The sequence below is a fragment of the Mauremys mutica genome, chromosome 3 (assembly GCF_020497125.1).
Source record: "Mauremys mutica isolate MM-2020 ecotype Southern chromosome 3, ASM2049712v1, whole genome shotgun sequence".
Classification (NCBI taxonomy): Eukaryota; Metazoa; Chordata; order Testudines; family Geoemydidae; genus Mauremys; species Mauremys mutica.
The window spans coordinates 84599104-84620840 of record NC_059074.1 but is presented as its reverse complement, the minus strand read 5'-3'; the positions used below and the strand labels follow the sequence as shown (position 1 = coordinate 84620840).

Here is a 21737-nt window from a genome sequence, read left to right as displayed (position 1 = left end):
GATTTACATCAGCTGAGATTCTTTACTTTAGAAATAATGTTGAGCCCTGAGAAAACAAGTAGTTCAAAAAACATCACTAGGATGACTTAGATAGAGGACTAGCAGGTAGCATTTATGTACAACTTAAGTGGTATATAGGCATTGTGTCGGCCCTCAGCATGAGGTCAGTTGCACCCCAGCTGAGCAAGATCACACAAACCTTTCACCATACAGACTTAGCGTAATTTCCACATTTCCTGAAAACCTAAGTAGGGAAGCTATTGTTTGTAGACAGAAACAGACATAAAATATCTAAGAATCCCAAATCAGACCACTCCACTTTTTGGAATGTAATCTCAGACAAAGATTGAGATTCCAGTTTTCAATAAAAAGATGTTCCAGTTCTGAATGATTAGTTGCTGTTAAAGCTCCATTCATGGGGATAGAAAATGTCGACTACACTAGAGTGAGGATTCATGTTGCATCCTATAGGGACTGTGGAGTTTATATAACTTCACTTTCCAAAACTAGAATGAGTAGAAGGAAGTTTTGCATTCTTATTGTGATGCTTTTTTCAATTCTGGTGGATAATGTTATAGCTATTCTGTTTAGAAATGAAAAACACATTTCTTTTGAGATAGCTGCATCACCGATGGATCATACCATTACGCTGAGACAGCTTGTGATCAAAATTCTCTTTGTGGGACAAGCAGTTGCTAAAATTGATAGACTGGACAGTTTGCTCAGTCTTTTGGCTCATTGTAAAACAACAGAGTCTGAGGCCTGTTCTACAATGGGTGTGGGGGGATCGATCTAAGTTACACAACTTCAGCTACATGAATAATGTAGCTGAAGTCAGCGTACTTAGATTGACTTACTGTGGTGTCTTCACCACAGTGAGTTGACTGCTGCCACTCCCCCGTCGACTCTGCCTGCACCTCTCACTGCAGTGGAGTACAGGAGTCGATGGGCGAGTGCTCGGGGATCGATTTATTGCATCTAGTCTAGACTAGACATGATAAATCGACCCCTGCTGGATTGATCGCTGCCCGCTGATTCGGCGAGTAGTGTAAACATACCCTGAACGTTTGGTTGGTCTGTTTTATAAAATTAGATAAAAATGCACCAGATTTCCAAAACCTAACAGGCATACCAGGCTCATACTGTGGAACCTAGTCTTGTGGAAATTATCAAGTTCTTCGGCTTTATAAGATTGTTTGCTTGAAATAGCCTACCCTATTAGCAGGTGTTTATTCTTCTGTGGAATGTTAAGTGTGCTCTCCTGATTCTAGACAGGTGACTTGTAACTGACCTGGATATAGGGAAGGAAGGAGTAACCTTAGAGGGAGGATATAGGGCAGGGGTTCTCAAACTGGGGGTCAGGACCCTTCAGGGGGTCACAAGGTTATTACATGGGGGAGTCGCGAGCTGTCAGCCTCCACTCCAAACTCCGCTTTGCCTCCAGCATTTATAATGGTGTTAAATATATAAAAAAGTGTTTTTAATTTATACTGGGGGTGGGGGTGTTGCACACAGAGGCTTGCTATGTGAAAAGGGACACCAGTACAAAAGTTTGAGAACCACTGATCTAGGGGGAAGGCTGAGCAGTCCTAAGGTAGGAATCCTAGGAGCAGCCAAACCCAGTGTGAAGGTCTGAACTGAATTTTATGTTTTTAATTTCAGTGTTAATAAAAACTAAACCCAGGAAGGGTGAGTTGTTGACTCAGACATGTTTGGTATTTGTTTTAGAACAGATTTTTAAAAGTAACTGCTCACAGAATTACTGCTGATTTTCCACAAACTCATGATTTGCCTCACATTCTCCAAGTCTCTTGACAACTGAGAGTAAAACCAAACACACCTCCCCTTTTGCAAGTAAAGGACTATGCTTACAATGATTGGATAATGAAAGATTTCTTAGTGATAAACTGTAATCTTATGTGATGGTGGGGGTGTCATTTTCATGTTTACTCTTGGCAATTTAGTTATTTGTTTAAAATTTAAGTATTTGGGGAAATTATGTCTGTGCAGATGTGGTAAACATTCAAATTTCAGAAAAATACATAGGGCCCATTTTGCTTGATGGAGTTAAGATTCTGAGGATATTACAGAGTAGTGGGATGGGTATTCATACTTTCTTACACAAATGACCTTTGACAAGTTCAGTTATAGGCTTACTTACATACTAGGCACTAATGGATGTTTGCTGCCAGAGACTCAGGAGAGAGATTGTTAAAATAATAATTAGCCCCAAATGCACTACAAATGCTTTTGACAGTACTGCATATATTCTTGCTATATATTCTTTACTAAACCACACTGATAAGGAAGTAGAAGAATGTTGCAGTTAAACAAAACAGGGGTAAGAGGGGGTGCCAGTCCACCAATTTCATGGTTATGCAGCATGATCCAAGTGGCAACTCAGTATTGGTTCCTCATTCTCTGGGCTAGCAGTGCCTGGCAGTACTTTACAGGAAAGGTTGGGGTACTTCCTGTCTTCCTAAGTAAGCCCGTCTTACTGATCCAGGGTTGTCATTTAACAAGTTCCTTGAAGGAGCTATATCCAACACTCCTTGCTTAGAAGAACAGGCTTGCCCAATGTGAATCCTTTGACAGGGGAATGAAGTGGGGAGATGGGGGACCCTACAGTACATCTCTCCCCAAAATGAGAGATGGGGGAAACCATTCATTTTTACCAGGCTTCTCTGGCTTTGAATTTTAAGGCTTCACTTCCAAACAGTTCTTGCTCTCATCTGGGCTAAAATAATATCGAGGTTTTTAATGAAGAAAAATGGCTTATGATTTAAGTAATAAAATCTAAAAAAGTTTGGCAAATTAGTTTGGTAAGTTACAGGAGTGTAAGTGTAGAGCCTCCTGCCTTAAACCCCTATGCAAGATTCAAGCAAATCTCAGCCCTTATGCTCAATTGAATGCATTTATTTAGAGGTGCTAGCCACTCCAAAACGGTTAGGAAGGAAGCGTTACTGTGGACCCACCCTCTGACCAGCTATGTAGCAGAGCACATGCTGCACCCTCTGAAAGTGCGTTGTAGTGACAGCACTGCCCCTACGCACCATGGACCTAGGAGAGGGTTTATATCATTTTTTTTCTTCAATTAGAAATGTTTACCATACAAAACTGAGTGATTTACAGAAGCTCTGTAAAAACCTCACTTCCCTTCTGTTAGCCTTAACTTGTATGGCAAGAGGATCATCTATACCAGGATACACATCAGGTGATTCTCTTTTGATATGTCACTCTGGAATTCTCTTTCGGCAGACAATAGCAGAGAGAGCTTTTAAAATGTACTGTTCTGTGTCCATACAGCAACAGAGAAAAGAAGAAAAAATTCACTTTTAGGGGCTCACAGCATAAATGAACAGCGAGAATGAAGTACATTTGGGCAAAGATACAAATACTTGACATGAACTTTGATTTAGGGTTGACAGAAGAAACTGAAGTTTTGAAAGGACTTTGAATTTCCCTCATAATTTTGTATGAATAAAATCTAATGCAAAAGAAGAAAAATCAAATCAGGAGAGTGACTGGATTGTGTTTGCTACGCACTACCCTGAAGCATAGAAATATATAGTTCCACCAGGAGCTCCAGGAAGCATTTTACCTCAAGGGTGAAACCAGGAACACAGAGAATTACTGACTTTTTCTACAAGAAAAAATGAGGAGAGGAAAGAATAAAAATTACATGGTGTTGTGACAGGCATTCATACATAGATTTTATAAAGCAAATCAGAATATTGCATCAATTACTTTAAAAATTTGATTTTGTTTGAATCAAATTTGCTAAGTTTGTTAGAAGTTATTAATTTCACAAAATCAGTGATCAGACATTGCAATCAAACAACCAAAAATGGGTTTTAATGTTATCAGAGCTATCATTTGAATTATTTCTGCCTTATGTATTTGATTAGTATACTGTAAAAAGGAAATCAAAATGGTTTCCAACACTGAAATGCTCTGTTTAAATTAGTGAATTCATAACATCTGAAAATTTTTAGCTTGGAGAGGGAGTGTCTGTATGTTTTGAATATAAGGTATCTTCCCATCATTTTCTTCTCATCACAAAGACTTCTATATTAATTTGTTCTCCCCATACCAGTGATATTATTTTTGTACATAGAGGAAGAATAATTGCTTGTTTTCAATTAAGTGGAATGAATATGTAGAATTAATATGTTTCTTTATACATGGTAATAGGCATGTGTTAATAAAATTAATTCTTCAGTGAAAAATAATAGAAGCATTCAGCCTGTTTTGGCTGTGACTAGCATGGTATTACACACTAGATATGGAATTATTTCATGAGAAATCAGTGCTCTAAGTATTATCATAAGTTAACTGAAGAAGTACCTAATGAATTCTCTGAAATCTTTTCTTTTAATAATTTATTTTTAGAACATAAATGTAGTATGATAAGGTATTGATGGGGATTTTCAGGGACCCTGCATGCCTTGCCCCAAACTGTGTCCAGCTGGCCCCAAGCTAAGTTAGCAAAGCATAAGTAACAGTAGGCCATTGTAGGCCAGCTTAACATTAAGGCATAGGAGAATTTGCAATAGCTTGTATGGCATAATCAAAAGGCCAACAGGAAAAAAAGGGAACCAACGCCTACTGGTAATTGTGTAACCTGGCCTAGTATAACAGCATATTAGCTATGGAAAATTAATAAAGCAGAAGAGTCTTGTACAATGAAACCGCATGTAGGTGGGCGCATATACAGTTAGGAAAGAGCTTACTGTACAACTCTATTGAAAATAGTTGCATTAAGCAATTTAACATACAATAAGGTAACGCAAGATAAGGTAACGCAAGAAGAGGGACGTGGCAAAAGCAGGAGCCTCTAGGGACAATAACAGGAAAACCCCTAGATGGTGAGGGGCACTGATTGGCTTGCTGATAAAAATTATACCAAATAAGGCTAATAAAATTTGTAATATGTAATTACACGTTGCGGTTTTTACCTTTATAAGCTTGAAGCAATGTAACCAACGTAAGGCAGCTACCCCCCCCCCTTTTGCGTGGGGCCATGCTGACCTTCCCTCTATGCATATCTGTATTCTAATAAAGGTGCCTTAAGGCTGTGTCTGACCCAAAATCAACGGTGTGGTCAATTTTTCCACGACAGTATAAAATTCCTTCTTGTAGTAAAAAGAATTTAAATCCATTGCACTGAAGATGTGGTTTCTCTGCCATCATGTTTTATTTAATTTCCTTATTTAACATAGATTGATTTCTGAGGAGGTTGAAGGTGTGTGTTTCACATACATCCTATAATAATTGACATACTAGTGAGTTAGCTGTTAGTGGTTATTTGTGAAAGTTTGATGGGGGCTAATTTAGCTATAACGAATCAGGAAAAAGATCTTGGAGTCATCGTGGATAGTTCTCTGAAGACGTCCACGCAGTGTGCAGAGGCAGTCAAAAAAGCAAACAGGATATTAGGAATCATTAAAAGGGCATAGAGAATAAGACGGAGAATATATTATTGCCCTTATATAAATCCATGGTACACCCACATCTTGAATGCTGCGTACAGATGTGGTCTCATCTCAAAAAAGATATACTGGCACTGGAGAAGGGCAACTAAAATGATTATGGGTTTGGAACGAGTCCCATATGAGGAGAGATTAAAGAGGCTAGGACTTTTCAGCTTGGAAAAGAGGAGACTAAGGGGGGATATGATAGAGGTATATAAAATCGTGAGTTGTGTGGCGAAATTAGATAAGGAAAAGTTATTTACTTATTCCCATAATACAAGAACTAGGGGACAACAAATGAAATTAATGGGCAGCAGGTTTAAAACAAATAAAAGGAAGTTCTTCTTCACACAGCGCACAGTCAACTTGTGGAACTCCTTGCCTGAGGAGGTTGTGAAGGCTAGGACTATAACAGCGTTTAAAAGAGAACTGGATAAATTCATGGAGGTTAAGTCCATTAATGGCTGTTAGCCAGGATGGTAAGGAATGGTGTCCCTAGCCTCTGTTTGTCAGAGGGTGGAGATGGATGGCAGGAGAGAGATCACTTGATCATTACCTGTTAGGTTCACTCCCTCTGGGGCACCTGGCATTGGCCACTGTCGGTAGACAGGATACTGGGCTGGATGGACCTTTGGTCTGACCCAGTACGGCCGTTCTTATGTTCTTATATGTTAAAGTAATTGTGTCCAAACTATAAAGTAAAGAATACGTGATCATTCATATTGTTGCTCTTGTAAAGAAAACTTGTCAGTTTTACCCGCAGTTCTATGAATTTCTTAGTGCCATTAATCTTGAAGTGCTAGTACAGATAAATAATTTAAAATCTGTGTAGGTGGAAATTTTACAGTGCTTTTGTTAAGAATCATCATCCTAGCTTTCATGCCTCTCTCTTGAGATACTGATATACAGTACAGTACTGATACCAACTGTAACAAGTCATTAACAAATAACAGTTGTGTATCACTCCCTTAAAAAAAAAATTGGTGTCCTAGAAGAAGGAAAATGTATAAGCTAAGAGCTGATCTGTCTATTTTGCTATTTTAATAGAACAGAATGCCTTATAATGGTGTTTTTAATTTTAACAAATTGGAAGCCAAACATAGTACATAAGGTCTTTGACTTTTGCTGCACACCTGTGCTAAATGCTGTGAAAAATGGAAAATTCCATGGTAGTAGAGAAATAAGTGGAAAAATTAAAAAACTTATGTTATTGAATTAAAATGAATAAAAGTCATTAGTTGAATTTTTAATTCAATACAAATGTCTCTCTTTAATGTTTAAGTGTACCTGTAGGTTTTTAGTGTTCTAGAAACGTCAGTTTGCCACATAATTTAGTTACCATCTGGGAAAGATTAATAGCTGAGAAATGTTATCTGCAGTGGTGGGCAACCTGCAGCCTGTGGGCCGCACGCAGCCCATCAGGGTAATCCGCTGGCGGGTTGCAAGACAGTTTGTTTACACTGACTATTTGCAGGCATGCCTGCCCGCAGCTCCCAGTGGCCACGGTTCACCATTCCTGGCCAATGGGAGCTGCAGGAAGCAGCACGGGACACAGGGATGTGCTGGTCACTGCTTACCGCAGCTCTCATTGGCCGGCAACGGTGAGCCACTGGAATCTGCGGGTAGCCGTGCCTGCAGATGGTCAATATAAACAAACTGTCTTGTGGCCTGCCCATAGATTACCCAGACGGGCCACGTGCGGCAGGTTGCCCACCACTGTTATATAGCCTTAATACCACAAGAGGTGGGGGTAGACGCTTTTGCTGTAGGAGACAACGGTGGCATTGGCAGGGGAAACCTGGAATGGTTGGCAGCTATGAGGCGAGGCAATTGTGGTGATAACTTGAGGGAGCAGCAGCTGGGATGAAAAACTGGCCTTGGGAAAGGAAACAGAAACTGGAAGCTAGAGTTTTGTTTATTGTAAGACAAGGAGCAGCACCTGGAAAAGGGGTTGGGACATTTGAAAGAACAGGTTCTTCAAGAGAGATGTTCTTGTGGGTACTCCACTCCAGGTGAAGGTGTGTCCCTGCACCTTGCTCGGAGAGTTTTGCAGCAGTGCCTGTGTGGGTTGCACATGCACGGTGCCTGCCTCGCACACCGTTGGCACTTCAACTAGCGTGCACGCGACCTGGATTCCTCAGTTCCTTCTCAACCATTGTTTTCATTGATGCTGGCCTCACTGTGGCTCAGCACCTACGGCACTCTAGGCAGCTCTGGCACTGTCTGTGTGGCGGCGGCCACTGGCACCCACCACTCCGGTGCCGAGGCTAATGGCTTTAAGCTGTCTGTCTCCACCACAGCACCGTTGGTACCTCCAAAGGAGATGGCACCAGCAACCGTTCCTATTTCCATGCCACAGACTAATGCCACTAGCACCACGACGCTGACACAAGCGACATCAGCACCGACTCAGCACACCACACCACTGGTGCAATCAGCACCCAACCCTGTGGCACCGGTGCTTTTGGCACCATGCCATTTTCCACACCATAAGGATTTGTTGGTCTCCCCGACCCCGGTCTCTTAGGCACTGATGTCTCACCGGGGGCCAGCGGTACCACACCAACAGCTATCTCCCATGTCATCATAGTTTTCGAGTGATGAAGATGAGGAGGTTGAAGGGGTAGTCTCCCCTCACCATTCTTCCCCAGTCAGGACACCTATTGCTGCCAGACCACTACGATCATGGTCCATATACACTCACGACATGCCACCTTGGTATGACCACCCATGGATGGAACCACCCATGCCCTTCCCTGGTCACTGGCCATATTGGAGTCCCTGGGGGTCTTACAGAAGACACCATAACAGGTGCCCTAGCGCACATAGGAAAGACACCAGATTCCCACCTCCACCTTTGGAGACTGTTGCAGTGGACATACAGGAGGAACCCATGGCAAATCAGGAAGAGGACATTGCTCCCGACACCTCGCCAACCAACAATAATTCTTCCTCCTCACCGGATGAGGCTATTATGCCTCCACCACCAACCCTGGCAGATGACTTTACTCACTTCCAAAACTTGTTCAAAAGAATGGCTAATGAGGTTAAGATTGCTCTGGAGGAAGTGCCAGAAACTCAACATGAGTTAACTGATATCCTACAGACATCTTCCTCCTCCAAGATAGCATTGCCAATCAATGGGGCTATTATGGAACCCGCCAAGATAGTGTGGCAAACTCCAGCCACAATACCCACAACATGCAAAAGGGCGGACCTAAGATATTACATTTCCTGCAAGGGATCCACTACCAGCATCCAACTTGCTGGTAGTGGAAGCAGCCAACCAAAGGGACAAACAACATCAATTTTGATCCACCCTTTTCAATAAGGAGAGTAAGAGTTGGACCTATTCAGCCACAAAGTATATTCATATCCACACTTCAATTTAGAGTGATGAATTACGCAGCATTACTTGCCACATACAACCACAGGAACTATGGCAAATGTATGGACTTCATTAACGACATTCCTGAGGAAAAGAGGCAACAATTCAAATCTCTGGTCTCTGAAGGACAGATGATTTAACTCATGGCTCTGCCTCACCGAACGCTGCTGACACGGCCATTGTTATGCGACGAGCCTCATGGTTTAATTTTTTGGCATTCCCACGGGAGATACAAAATACGGTCGAAGATCTCCCTTTCAACAGACAAAAATTGTTCGCAGCCAAAATCAATGAAGTGCTGCACACCATGAAGGATTCGCAGGCTAGCCTCCGGTCCCTCGGCATTCATACATCTGCCACAAGAAGGAGATAATACAGGTATCAACTATATCAGTGACCTAGTTACCCGACATACATACAGCAACACCAGAGGCCTTACGAACAACACCTGCAACGACAGAGACAGAGACCACAATGATGCCGCCCTCCACCACCAGCGGCGTCTCAACCTACTTCCTCTAATAAGCAAATTTGAAGGCTTGGTCGAGGGTCTGTAAGACCTCTCCCACATTCCAGCACATATACCATCCACCCAGCTATTTGGAGACCATTTGCTCCCATTCTACCTCAAGTGGGCAGCTATCACCATGGACAAATGGGCTTTACAAGTCATCCAAATGGGCTATACCATTTCTTTCCTGTCTATACCACCCATCCTCCCCGTTCCTCTTCACGGACCCCTCTCACCAATATTTACTGCGCCAAGAGGTAGATCATCTCCTCCAATTAGGAGCAATAGAGACTGTTCCTGCTCAACACAGGGGGAAGGGATTTTACTCCCACTATTTACTCCCACTAGACTGAAGCTAATACTAATGGAGCATGCCCTAGCTCCTGAGGGGTCCACTCTCCCCTCACACACCAGTATATTGGCATCTATTTTGCAGACAGCCTTAGTCACTGTTGCTGCTTCTTCTGCAGCCCTGGACAATAAGACCTCAAAAAAGAGGAAGCAATCTTCTTCCAGCAGGGAAATGAAGAGGAGGGAAAGATCACCGCATATGACCCACTCCTGGGAGACCTCTCATCTTTCTAAGGGTACGTTAGAGTCTCGGATTGGGTCTGGTATTGAGGTATCGGTTATGAGGAAGAAGACCCACTCAGGTGTGTCTACCTCAAGAGCAAATACCACAGCACCACCATCTACTCCCTTTAGACATAGTGAGACCCACAGGGCTATCATTCACGCCCTGCTACCAGTATCTCGCAATATCTCTGAAAGAGGGCAGGACACTACAACCATTTTGGTATTGCAATAACCTCCATCTCACCACCCAGTACCGACCTGAGCTTCAGGTGAGGGATATCCAAGCCCTCCACCTCCTTCCAAGTTCCTTTCTTCAGAAGATCTTCTTATCTCTGAACCTGAATCACAAATTATAGGAGAATCTACCACCATCGCCTCCATGGTACCACTACAAAAGCAGGATGTCGGGACTGGTTTACACCTCCAGCTTTCAGTACAGATTAAAACATCAGAGGGCTCCCCCTGCCTTTGTTCAGAGGACGACGCCTCCGACTCAGAGATTTCAGTACATGGATCCATCCCAGTTCTGTACGATCCTACCCCACCCCTCTGAGCCCCTTGCATGAACACAAGCCTGGGGAACCAACCAGATATCATAGGCTCAGAGACTATGATTATCATTGGGTCCCTCCCCAGTGGGGTCCCTGAGACCACTGGGCCACTACAGTGACCAACTTCATTGGATGCCTAGGACAAAGCACCAGTACCATACCAACCATGAGCTTCTACAGAATGTCCTCACACCTCTGCACTTCTCCAGGACTGGAAGATGTACAAAAGGAAGAGGAGACTCAGGCAGAGAAGATCTCGTGTCCATCTGGAAAGTCTTCATCTCTAGATGAGGTAGTAATGCCACCATCAGCCTCTTACAAAGATGATTTCAAAACATTCCAGGAACTCCTGACAAGGCTAGTGGACTCCCTTCAAATACCACTAGAGGAGATGCAAGAGCCCAAACATTCCCTGGTGGACATCCTGACATCCTTAGATAAACATTGTCCTACCTATATCTCCCACATATGCCCTGTGGCAAACACATGCCACAATTCCACTGATCTGTAAGTGGGCAGATTAAAAAAAAATACTGCATCCCACACAAAGGAATGGAGTGCATCTTCTCCCACCTTAACCCCAATTCCTTTATGGTGGAGGCTACCAATGAGAAACAGTCAAACATGATTTACGGTCTCTCTATCGGATAAGGAATCTAAATGGCTGGACTGGATAGGAAGGAAGAACTTTTCATCAGTCACTCTCCAATTTCACATTGCCAAATGCTAGGCTTTGATGGCAAAATATGATTTCAGTACATACTTCAAGTTTACACATTTTATTGAGCATTTGCCACAAGACCAGAAAAATCAATTCCCGTCTATCATCACTGAAGGACCATTGATAGTGAAAACCTCTCTGCAAGCTGTCTTAGATGCCATTCATACACCTTCCAGGTCTATGGCCATGGTGATGGTCGTGAGAAGAGCATCCTGGATCCAATCCTTAGGACTTCCAAGAGAAGTTCAAAACATGGCAGTAGACCTTCTGTTTGAAGGACCTAAGCTCTTTCCCAAGCATACAGACTCCTTTCTCTACACACTCAAGGACTCCAGGACAGTGTTGCAATCACTGGGGATTTATGTGCCTGCAATGAGAAGCCAGTTTAGTTAATCTCAAACTGCTCATAAATTGAGACCTTTCCACTACCATCAGCACACTTTCCCTAAGCCTCAGGATCCTTCAGGAGAAAGGCTAGACCTCAGAAACGAGGGACTCCCACCCCTACTTCTACCCAATCAACCCCTCTCTCTTAAGAGACACTTCTGATGCCTTCATTGGTAGCATCAAGTATTCCACTCCACTGGATCGCTAGTTGTGTGACTACCCCTCCTTTGGAGACCCACTCTCTTACTACCTACCTGCCTGGGAGTACCTTACTTCAGACAAGTGGATACTGGAAATCATAAAAGAGGGCCATTCTATTGGCTTCCATTCTATTCCTCCATCTGACCCCTGCTCTCTGTCCCTCTTCTGGGATCCATCTCACGAGAAACACTTAAAACATGAGGTCCACTGTCTCTTTCTGGGAGCTCTAGAACCGGTCCCATTTATTGTCTTTGGGGTCACAAAATGGGAGTAGGTGAATTGTGAATGATGATTTAGTGAGTTTCAAAACAAAGAATACAAGGTAGTTGAGGCCTGACATCCACATACAGTATGCTAAAATGCATAATTACAATCAGTGCTTACTTTGTAATGAAAGAGGTGCCAGGGTGAAGCAGTTAGGCTCTGGAGCTCAAGCAATTTTTTTACTTTCATAATTGACACAGCAAGCCCAGAGGTGCCTGGGCTCAGCCCTGGCAAGTCCTGGCACAAATTAAGCACTGGTTACAATATGATCAGAGCATAATTAATGCAGACAGAATTTTGGGACCAAACCTAAGTAAAGAACAATACATTAGAGCTAGAATTGCAGAATGCAATCATTTCTCCATCAAAGATTGCATCTATGGATCCCCACTTGTTTTGAGCACACATTCCTATGTGCTGCAAATCCTAAAACCAGTTAAAGCAGTAAAACATGTTTAGGTTGGACATTAGGAAAAAGTTCCTAACTGTCAGGGTGGTTAAACACTGGAATAAATTGCCTAGGGAGGTTGTGGAATCTCCATCTCTGGAGATATTTAAGAGTAGGTTAGATAAATGTCTATCAGGGATGGTCTAGACAGTATTTGGTCCTGCCATGAGGGCAGGGGACTGGACTCGATGACCTCTCGAGGTCCCTTCCAGTCCTAGAGTCTATGAATCTATGTCCCTCAAACAGAGCCAGACACTGGGGGTGAGGGCCATGTCCCAACCATCCTTAGTGCATTTCATCCAGTCGTCCTGCCCTTTGATACAATTTATTAATGGTTTAGTAGCTAATCAGTTTTAAATCAGGAAAACCCACCCACCATTTGATAAAGATAGTTAATTTACCGAGAGATCTGTGCTTCTTTACAGTTGGTTTTCTATTTATAAAAAGGGGGCTCTGGACAAAACGTCAGGTTTTGAGTGATGCATTTTCTTGTCAAAATATTTGTGATGACCCAACCAACACATTTGCTGCTTGAAATGCCTGGGTGAGAAGGGCATTCCCTGAAGTGCTATTCAGTGTTTCACAGGACATAGTTCTACACCTACATCCTGAATTTAAGGTGGTTTCTTAACTCTGTCTCAATCAGTACATTAACCTCCCAGGTCTTCTCAAAGCCTCTTCAATTTATGTAGCTTAATTTCCACATGTAAGTTAATGTCCAAAGAGCATATGAGCTATTATTTTCATTAAAACAAAGCCTTTTAGAAAATTTGAGGTTGCTCATTGTCTTCAGGGACAAGTCTAGGGGAAAGTAATTTCTGGTCCAAGGGAAAAGTAATCCCTGTTTAGCAACTATCAGGACTACTATGGTCAGACAGGAAATCTGGTGGCAGAGGGGTCACTCTACTAAATGTAAGGTGGCTTCTAAGCATGCTTACAGAATATCACCTTTTCTGAAATCTGTAAAACTCCTACATGGAGCTCAGATCGCAACGATTACTCTCTCATGGGAGCTGAGGCAGATGCTCATTTCTGGAGAGAAATTTTTTAATAAAGAAAAGGTGATTACTTACTGGTAACTAGAGTTTTCTAAATATCCACCGTCATTCCCTGCTTCTCCCAAGTCTTTGGACAGGATTTTAAATAGAGGAAGGGCATTGAGGGCATTTGGGTCCATGGACTGTTTATATAAAATTCTCACAAAACATTCGGATCCACAAGGGATCATGCTTGTGACGCTCAAGAACTCATGGTTTTAAATGGTGCCGGGAGTGCAATACTGAGGTAAGAGTTCACAGAACTGTAGCTCTGCACAGACATATTTGCCAGTTCCAAGTGAATAGCCTCTTTTCTGGAATGTTTTTGGTGTAGAATCTTTTCATTAGCTGTACATTGGAAATACTGTAAAAACTCTAGTGCCTAACAGATTTCTGTTAAAATGAGCTATAAAATACAAGATTTAATATTTCTTTGAAATGCAAATTATTTCTATCAGAATAGCTAGTTTCTGTCAGCATGCTGATATGCTACATAGCTCATCCATTGCTCTAAACTGCAGGTCATACTTTAAGGATACTAAGGAGAGTGAAATCTAAGCAGCAGCTTACCAGGTGGTAAAATATTGTCACCAATTTATAGTACTGATGGGTTTTTATTTCATTCATGAGGCAGCTTCAAACAAAACCCAATTACTATATGTTGCAGTACCACTATTTAAATACTTGCTTTTTCTATTTTTTTCCTTGAGTTAAAAAGATAAATGGACAAGGATCTCTCTTTCAGAACCTCGCATACAATATGTTGGCAATGCCTGTCAAAAAGATGAGCTATTTTAAATTGCTTGGAAACTCTGTATTGGCAGGGAGCAAGATTAGCTGATGTAGTGGGTCTTTTCACAGAATCCTAGGAATAGAATTGGACAGGACAAGCTTGCACTTATTGTGTTAATACAGATCCTCAAATGAGCAAGTACATTTAATGTAAAATGAGAGACATTTAAATGTTGAATAAACAGCATATATAGGGTCTCATTGTTTGTGTACTACAACTGGGATTTCCACATATACAGTGAGTTTGTGCTTCCTGAGAAATGTATCCACGAAACATTTTGGATATTGGATTATTTGTACTTGCAGTGTAGCAAGGCTTGTTATGACTTTCAAAGGCTAATTATTTCACAGTATGCTATTTCTACATATTCTTTGCTTTGTGACCTTCCATTTCCTTTAATGGTGTCATAATGTGGTCAAATGTTTTGAACCAAAAGGCTGCTTTTTCATGACAGGATCAAAGAATGTTAAAGAAGGAAATGCTAGTAGCAGTTTTGAATTCCACAATATATAAATAGCCCTCAGATCAGATAACTTCTTAAGTTTAGAGGAAAGATAATCTGTTGAGCTTTATGAACTAATTGCCCTGGGGAGTGATCTTCCCCTTTTGTGAGACTTGTGTACTGCTGTACTAAGTGGGGAGGGGAGGTCTGTATCTAGAAGAGATGATTTGGACATTTTAGGCCTCGAAAGGTGGAAGACAAGGTCATTCATTCTAAAGACTTAACAAGACAATTGATGATAGAAAAGAGAGGATATAGAACAGTGCATGTCTCAATAATTTGGCAATGTTTTAGGAGATGTGCTTACATATTTTTATGAAGGTCAGATATCAAAAGCAAAGAAACATTTTGTATGCGTTTTATTTGACCAAAAATGTTCCAAATTAACCCCTTCATTACTGTCTGAGGGTACGTGTTTAAACAGATTTTTACTGATTTTTTTATTAGAATGTGTTTCAAACTAAACTCCTGCAGGGCATTTAAGACTTTAAGGGAGTGCTGTGCAGCACTGAACACGGGCAGTTGTACATATCTTCAACAGAACTTTGAAAGCAGAACAGTTAATTTTATGAAATAATTCAAGGCCTGATTTTAGATCAAGTTAGCCCCAACCTCTGTTTAAGTGCAGTATTTAGCAAGCAAATTACTTGCAATTCATGGCAGGTAAATATATACATGGTTGAATGCAAAATTGTGTCTGCAGAAATGGGAATCCTCTCTAAAATTCAAGTCCCCATTGTTCATGGAATTCAAGATTACTGTTGATGCCATTGTAAATTGCTTTACTTCCATCTAGCTGGGATTGTCTGTTAGTAATAGTATTATTCATGAAGTCTTGAAAAGGCTTCTGAGCACCTAACTAGACAAGGTTTTCACAGGGATAAAATATCCCATAACCAAATAGATCCTGTCATGGAGTTCCCAGGCAATGTTCTGGAACTGCTCCCCACAAAGCCAGTCAGGACTTTGGGGAGCCTTCTCTCCCTTGGAGCAGACTGTCTTCAGGGCAAGCTTACACCTTCCTGGGTCTGACCTTGACGCATTCAGCATATACCCCTCTGTGCGCTTTTCACAGTGAGTTCGCCCAGGCGGGGTCCCAAGAAAGCTAGAGGGTCCTGCACGCACCCCCACTTCGCAGTCAGACGTGACTCTCAGCCAGCCAGTAAAACAGAGGTTTATTAGATGACAAGAACACGGTTTAAAACAGAGCTTGTAGGTACAGAGAATGGGACCCCTCAGCCAGGTCCATTCTGGGGCCCAGCGAGCCAGACAACCCAGTCTGCCCTCACTTCCCATCCCCAGACCGCTCCAAACTGAAACCCCTTCCAGCCCCTCCTTTCTGGCCTTTGTCTCTTTCCCGGGCCAGGAGGTCGCCTGATCTCTTTGTTCACCTTTAGCCATCCCCTTGCAGGTGGGAAGGGCCCCAGCTATTTGTTGCCATGAGACAGAGTGTCAGCCATTTATTCATGCTGGAGACTTAAAAAATGCATAGGGGAAACTGAGGCACCCACACAGTATTCAGAGGAAACATTAAGAACAGTCCCACCTCGTCACAGATCCTAAGACAAGAGTGGGGGTGAGGGGAGAACCCCCCCCAAAAAAAACCCCACCAAAAATAAAACCTCAAAAGACAAAGTGAACAAAACCATCTTTAGCCTCACAAAGAATGTCGTTGATTTGGTAAGTGAGGAGAGCATTCCAAAGTTGCAGGCCCTTTGTGGAGAAAGTCCTGCCTTCTGCCCTCTTGTGATTATACAGTGGAACTACCAGCTGTTCCAGTAATACTGTTTTCAATTGCTGTGATGGGAAGGAAGTAAGGTGGCAGATAGTGCCTCAAGTAGATTGGCTTTTATACGCTAATACTAGGGCTGTTGATTAATAGCCATTAACTCAAGTGATTAATTAAAAAAATTAATCACGATTAATCACAGTTTTAATTGCACTGTTAAACAATAGAATACCAATTGAAATGTATTAAATATTTTGGATGTTTTTCTAAAATTTCATATAGATTGTATTCTGTGTTGTATTGTAAACTGTAGTGCAATCTCTTTGTCGTGAAAGTGCAGCTTACAAATGTAGATTTCTTTTTGTTACATGACTGCACTCAAAAACAAAACCGTGTAAAACTTCAGAGCCTACAAGTCCATTCAGTCCTACTTCTTGTTCAGCCAATCGCTAAGACAAACAAGTTTGTTTACATTTAAGGGAGATAATGCTGCCCACTTCTTATTTACACTGTCACCTTAAAGTGAGAACAGGCATTTGCATGACACTTTCATAGATGGCATTGCAAGGTATTTACATGCCAGATACGCTAAACATTAATATACCCCTTCATGCTTTGGCCACCATTCCAGAGGACATGCTTCCATGCTGATGATGCTCATTAAAAAAAATAAGCGTTAATTAAATTTCTGACTGAACTCCTTGGGCAGAATTGTATGTCCCCTGCTCTGTTTCACCCACATTCTGCCATATATTTTCTGTTATAGCAGTTTCGGATGATGACCCAGCACATGTTGTTCATTTTAAGAACATTTTCACTGCAAATTTGACAAAACGCAAAGAAGGTACCAATGTGAGATTTCTAAAGATAGCTACAGCAGTCGACCCAAATGTTTAAGAATCTGAAGTGCCTTCCAAAATCTGAGAGGGATTGCTTTCAGAAGTCTTAAAAGAGCAACACTCCAATGCGGAAACTACAGAACCTGAACAACAACAACAACAAAAAAATAAAAAAATTCTGCTGGTTGGATCTGATTCAGATAATGAAAATGAACACATGTCAGTCCACACTGCTTTGGATTGTTATCGAGCAGAACCTGTCATCAGCATGGATGCATGTCTTCTGGAATGGTGATTGAAGCATGAAGGGACATATAAATCTTTAGCGCATCTGTCACATAAATATCTTGCGACGCCAGCTACAACAGTGCCACAAGATCTCCTGTTCTCACTTCCAGGTTACATTGCAAACAAGAAGTGGGCAGCATTATCTTCTGCAAATGTAAACAAACTTGTTTGTCTGAATGATTGGCTGAACAAGTAGGACTGTGTGGACTTGCAGGGTATAAAATTTTACATTGTTTTATTTTTGAATGGAAGCTTTTTGTAGGTAATTCTACATTTGTAGGTTCAACTCTCAGGATAAAGAGATTGCATTACAGTACTTGTATTAGGTGAATTGAAAAATACTATTTCTGTTGTTTTTTACAGTGCAAATACTTGTAATAAAAAATAAATATAAAGTGAGCACTCTACACTTTGTATTCTGTGTTGTAATTGAAATCAATATAATTGAAAACAATATATTTGAAAATGTAGAAAACATCCAAAAATATTTAAAGAAATGGTATTCTATTATTAACAGTGCGATTAATTGCGCAATTAATCGCCATTAATTTTTTAATCGCTTGACAGCCCTAGCTAATACACTACAAAAATCAGACTGAAGAAAACCCTTAAAATGTAATCATATGAACTCTTTTTAATCATTATTTTAAAAGACTGTAGTGACATTTCTGAATGTGTGAGCAGGGATCCTGGAACAATTTTTATAGTAGGGGTGCTGAGAGCCATTGAACCAAACTGTTCCAGCACCTGTGTGCGTGAGACTGCAGGACCGCCAGAAAAAAAAACAAATTTCTAGTGGGGATGAGGGGAGAAACACAAATCTGTTTCTTTAAATATTAACAGGACTGAAAGTTCTGTTCAAAAATCAACTTTTTATTACTTAGATTAAATTTGCCTTGTTGCAGTATAGAATGATTTTGAAGAGAAAAAACACCACAGCTTGCTGGTATAGGTTGTACTCCTTTTATTTGTCAAATCTGAAAAACTGACATTAGTTGGGGGGGGGGCGGGGGAAGAGGCCAAGTAGGCAACTGGACTCCATGGGAGGAGTGTTTGGAAATAAGGGAAGGAGAAAGATGTGATGTTGAACTATTCCATGAATTTGCATTGCATATGTCATCTGTGGCCATCATTTTTTTCAATTAACCTTCTGAGGCTCCTAATAAGAATTCTTGTAGCGCAGCCTGCCTGATGTTCTTTAAACCATAAAGGTTGTATAATAATATAAAATGTCACATTGACCTTCATCTTGATTATTGGCTAAGGATTTATTAAACATATATGCTAGTTATGAATCAGTGTTTAAGCTTATCACTGTTACACGGGGCTCTTGCCCATTCTCTTTATTTGAATCTTGCATACTAAAGATTACCGGATTTTTAAAAGTATGTTGGTAGTTACAAGAAATTAAGTTACCTTGAAAAGTCACATCCTGATTCAGAAATCTGTTTAGAAAGATATTTTACTGGTTTCATGGAATGGAATGGAAGAGAGCAAACTATTTACCAGAAAGTTCCATTGACTTCAATGGAACATGCTTAAGTGCTTTGCTAAATTGCGTCTTCGGCGGGACTTCAGCGGCAGTGCTGCAGATGCTAGGAGTGCAAATTTGTCTCTATTCCTGTTAAGGAGAGCTAAAGGCAAGAGCCCCCACATTAAGATGAGCCAGCTTTTTGTACCATAGGATCATGAAATGGAATGGGTTAACTTTAGCAGGTACCTCTGAAATCTAGAACCACATTTTTTGTGGCTGTGGTGGTTCAGCTGGGATAAAGTCAACTTGTCAGGAAAAACAGAATTCTGTTACCAACCTGAGTCCAAGTGAGCAAAAGTTTCCTGTGATAAGTCACTGATAATACAACAGAACATACAATACATATTTTCATGTTGTCTGACTATATCACTAAAAGCTATATGACATTATATTCCACTGGAAAAATGGGGTGCTAATATGACAAATAAATAATTAATAGTAATGCTTACCACTTATAAAATGCTTCACAAGTTCACAGTGATTTTCCAGCATTAGTATAATGAATCCGATAGATGCAACCAAATCAAGTGTTGTTAGCGACTCTTTTTTTTATTTTGATGTCCCCTTTCAGTGTCATTGCAGGATATTACAATGAGAAAAGCTTTCCGGAGTTCCACAATTCAAGATCAGCAGCTGTTTGACCGCAAGACTCTGCCTATTCCTTTGCAGGAGACTTATGACACTTGTGAACAACCTCCCCCACTCAACATACTCACCCCTTACAGGTAAGTGTGAAAAAATCATGAAAAAAACCCTTCCCCCCCCCCAGTAACTTATAGCAATATTCTGACAACCTTACTCATGTTGAGTAGTACCATAGTCTTGGAGTAGTGCCATCCACAACAACTAAACTACTTGAGGAGTAAGGATGGCAAAATCTGGCCATCAACATTAATACTACTGTGAATGTTATGCCCAGCTAACACTGGTAAGAAAAGCCATTCTAAAGCTCCATATTTGTTAAACACTGTTTCTACTGAAAAAGAGAAGGAAAATTAAAGCTGTATTCCTTTAAAGATGCATTCTGTTTCTGCCAAGGAGTACCGGATAGTGTATACACTCCTGTGACTTGAATCTCATATGCTGTGACCAATTTCACAATAGCATCTATGAGAAAAGGAAAAAAATAATTCCAAAAGGAATGTGCATTGTTGCCATGTTCAGTGGTTTCTGGCAGAGCACAGTCAAAACCACATTTCATTCTAAGACTTGATACAGCAAAATTAATTGGAAACAAATTATTCTCTTCCTGTGACATTGATATTCAAGGCAAATTTGATGCTGAAGAGCACATAATAAAATGGAAAAGACATTGCTTTTTAGTCCATTAAAGGTTTCTATTTGTTGGATAATAATAATATAACATGACAGTTAGTAAGAAGCTAATTTAAAAAAAACCAAACAGGTCATTACACTGTTGTGGTTAGTACAAAAAATGAGCTGAGGGTTTGTTGCTTCCCTAAAATTATGCTGACTGCCTATTTACATGAAAAACTGGTCCCTCAACTTGTACTTACTGTTTTGGGAGATAAATTAGAGTCACATTTTAAAACAATTTAGGGCGAGTGGGTTCATTTATTCGGGACACTTGTTATCCCACAACTAGCATTAAAGCTTATTTCTAAAATAAGGATCTGACTAGAAGGAATGATGGGGGAGGAAGGTTTTAGAGGCACCAACATGAGAATATTAGTACTGGAAATAACTAACTGAAATAATAAAAGCTGAGCATACAGAGGAAGAGAGAGATCAGAAAATATTGCTCCCACAGTGTTATCCTCAGAGGCAAGGTGTCTAGATTTTCCAGCATAAAGGTTTAATACAAAAAGCAGGAGAATTAGTCTATCATAGATTCCTAGCCTCAATAGAGCTGTTTGCAGATCTTACAAGTCAAAAGGGACCCCTAAAATGCTCTAGCAAACTAAAACAGGAGAAAAAGTGACTTCACTGAGGTAGACTTTACCCTGTAAAATACACATCATCTTTTCTTCTTTCAGTTCTGTTTTTTGAGAGTCTCCAAATCAATCTGGCTAACCATGTTAGAGAGGCTTATTTATTTATCTTTAACGTGTAATGATCTTTAGTATAATTTTAAATCTAATTATTATGCATCAGGTAAACTTATGTGTTGCAATAATTTTTTTGATAATGTACTTGAGGCAAAAACCCTGATTAGTGTGTTTAAAAATGATGGCTGCAGCTACCTGAATAAGCTGTCTTTACATTGCCTCAGCATTTAGTCCCATGTGCTACCAAATAAACAGTATGTTCTATCTTGATAAATTTACCTCAGAGATGACGGAAAAGAAGGTTTGAAGTTTTACACCAATCCTTCATATTTCTTTGATCTATGGAAAGAAAAGATGTTGCAGGACACCGAGGACAAGAGAAAGGAAAAGAGAAAGCAGAAGGTATTATGTTCCAAGCTAAATAGCTGTGGGTTATGTTTGCTTGCACATATGATACTTCAGTGGTTCTGCAATTTAAAAAGTTC

At 40.8% G+C, this 21737-nt stretch overlaps 1 protein-coding gene across 9 annotated transcripts in view; it reads left to right on the top strand.

The window, feature by feature from the left end:
* WASF1 (WASP family member 1) overlaps nt 1–21737 on the top strand; it is a 187361-nt gene that overhangs the window by 155853 nt on the left and 9771 nt on the right. For all 9 annotated transcript variants that reach the window (XM_045011779.1, XM_045011782.1, XM_045011784.1 and 6 more), the window contains 2 exons: nt 19815–19968; nt 21537–21654. In XM_045011779.1, the coding sequence (XP_044867714.1) occupies nt 19815–19968; nt 21537–21654 (272 nt within the window). The remainder of the gene's footprint in view (nt 1–19814; nt 19969–21536; nt 21655–21737) is intronic.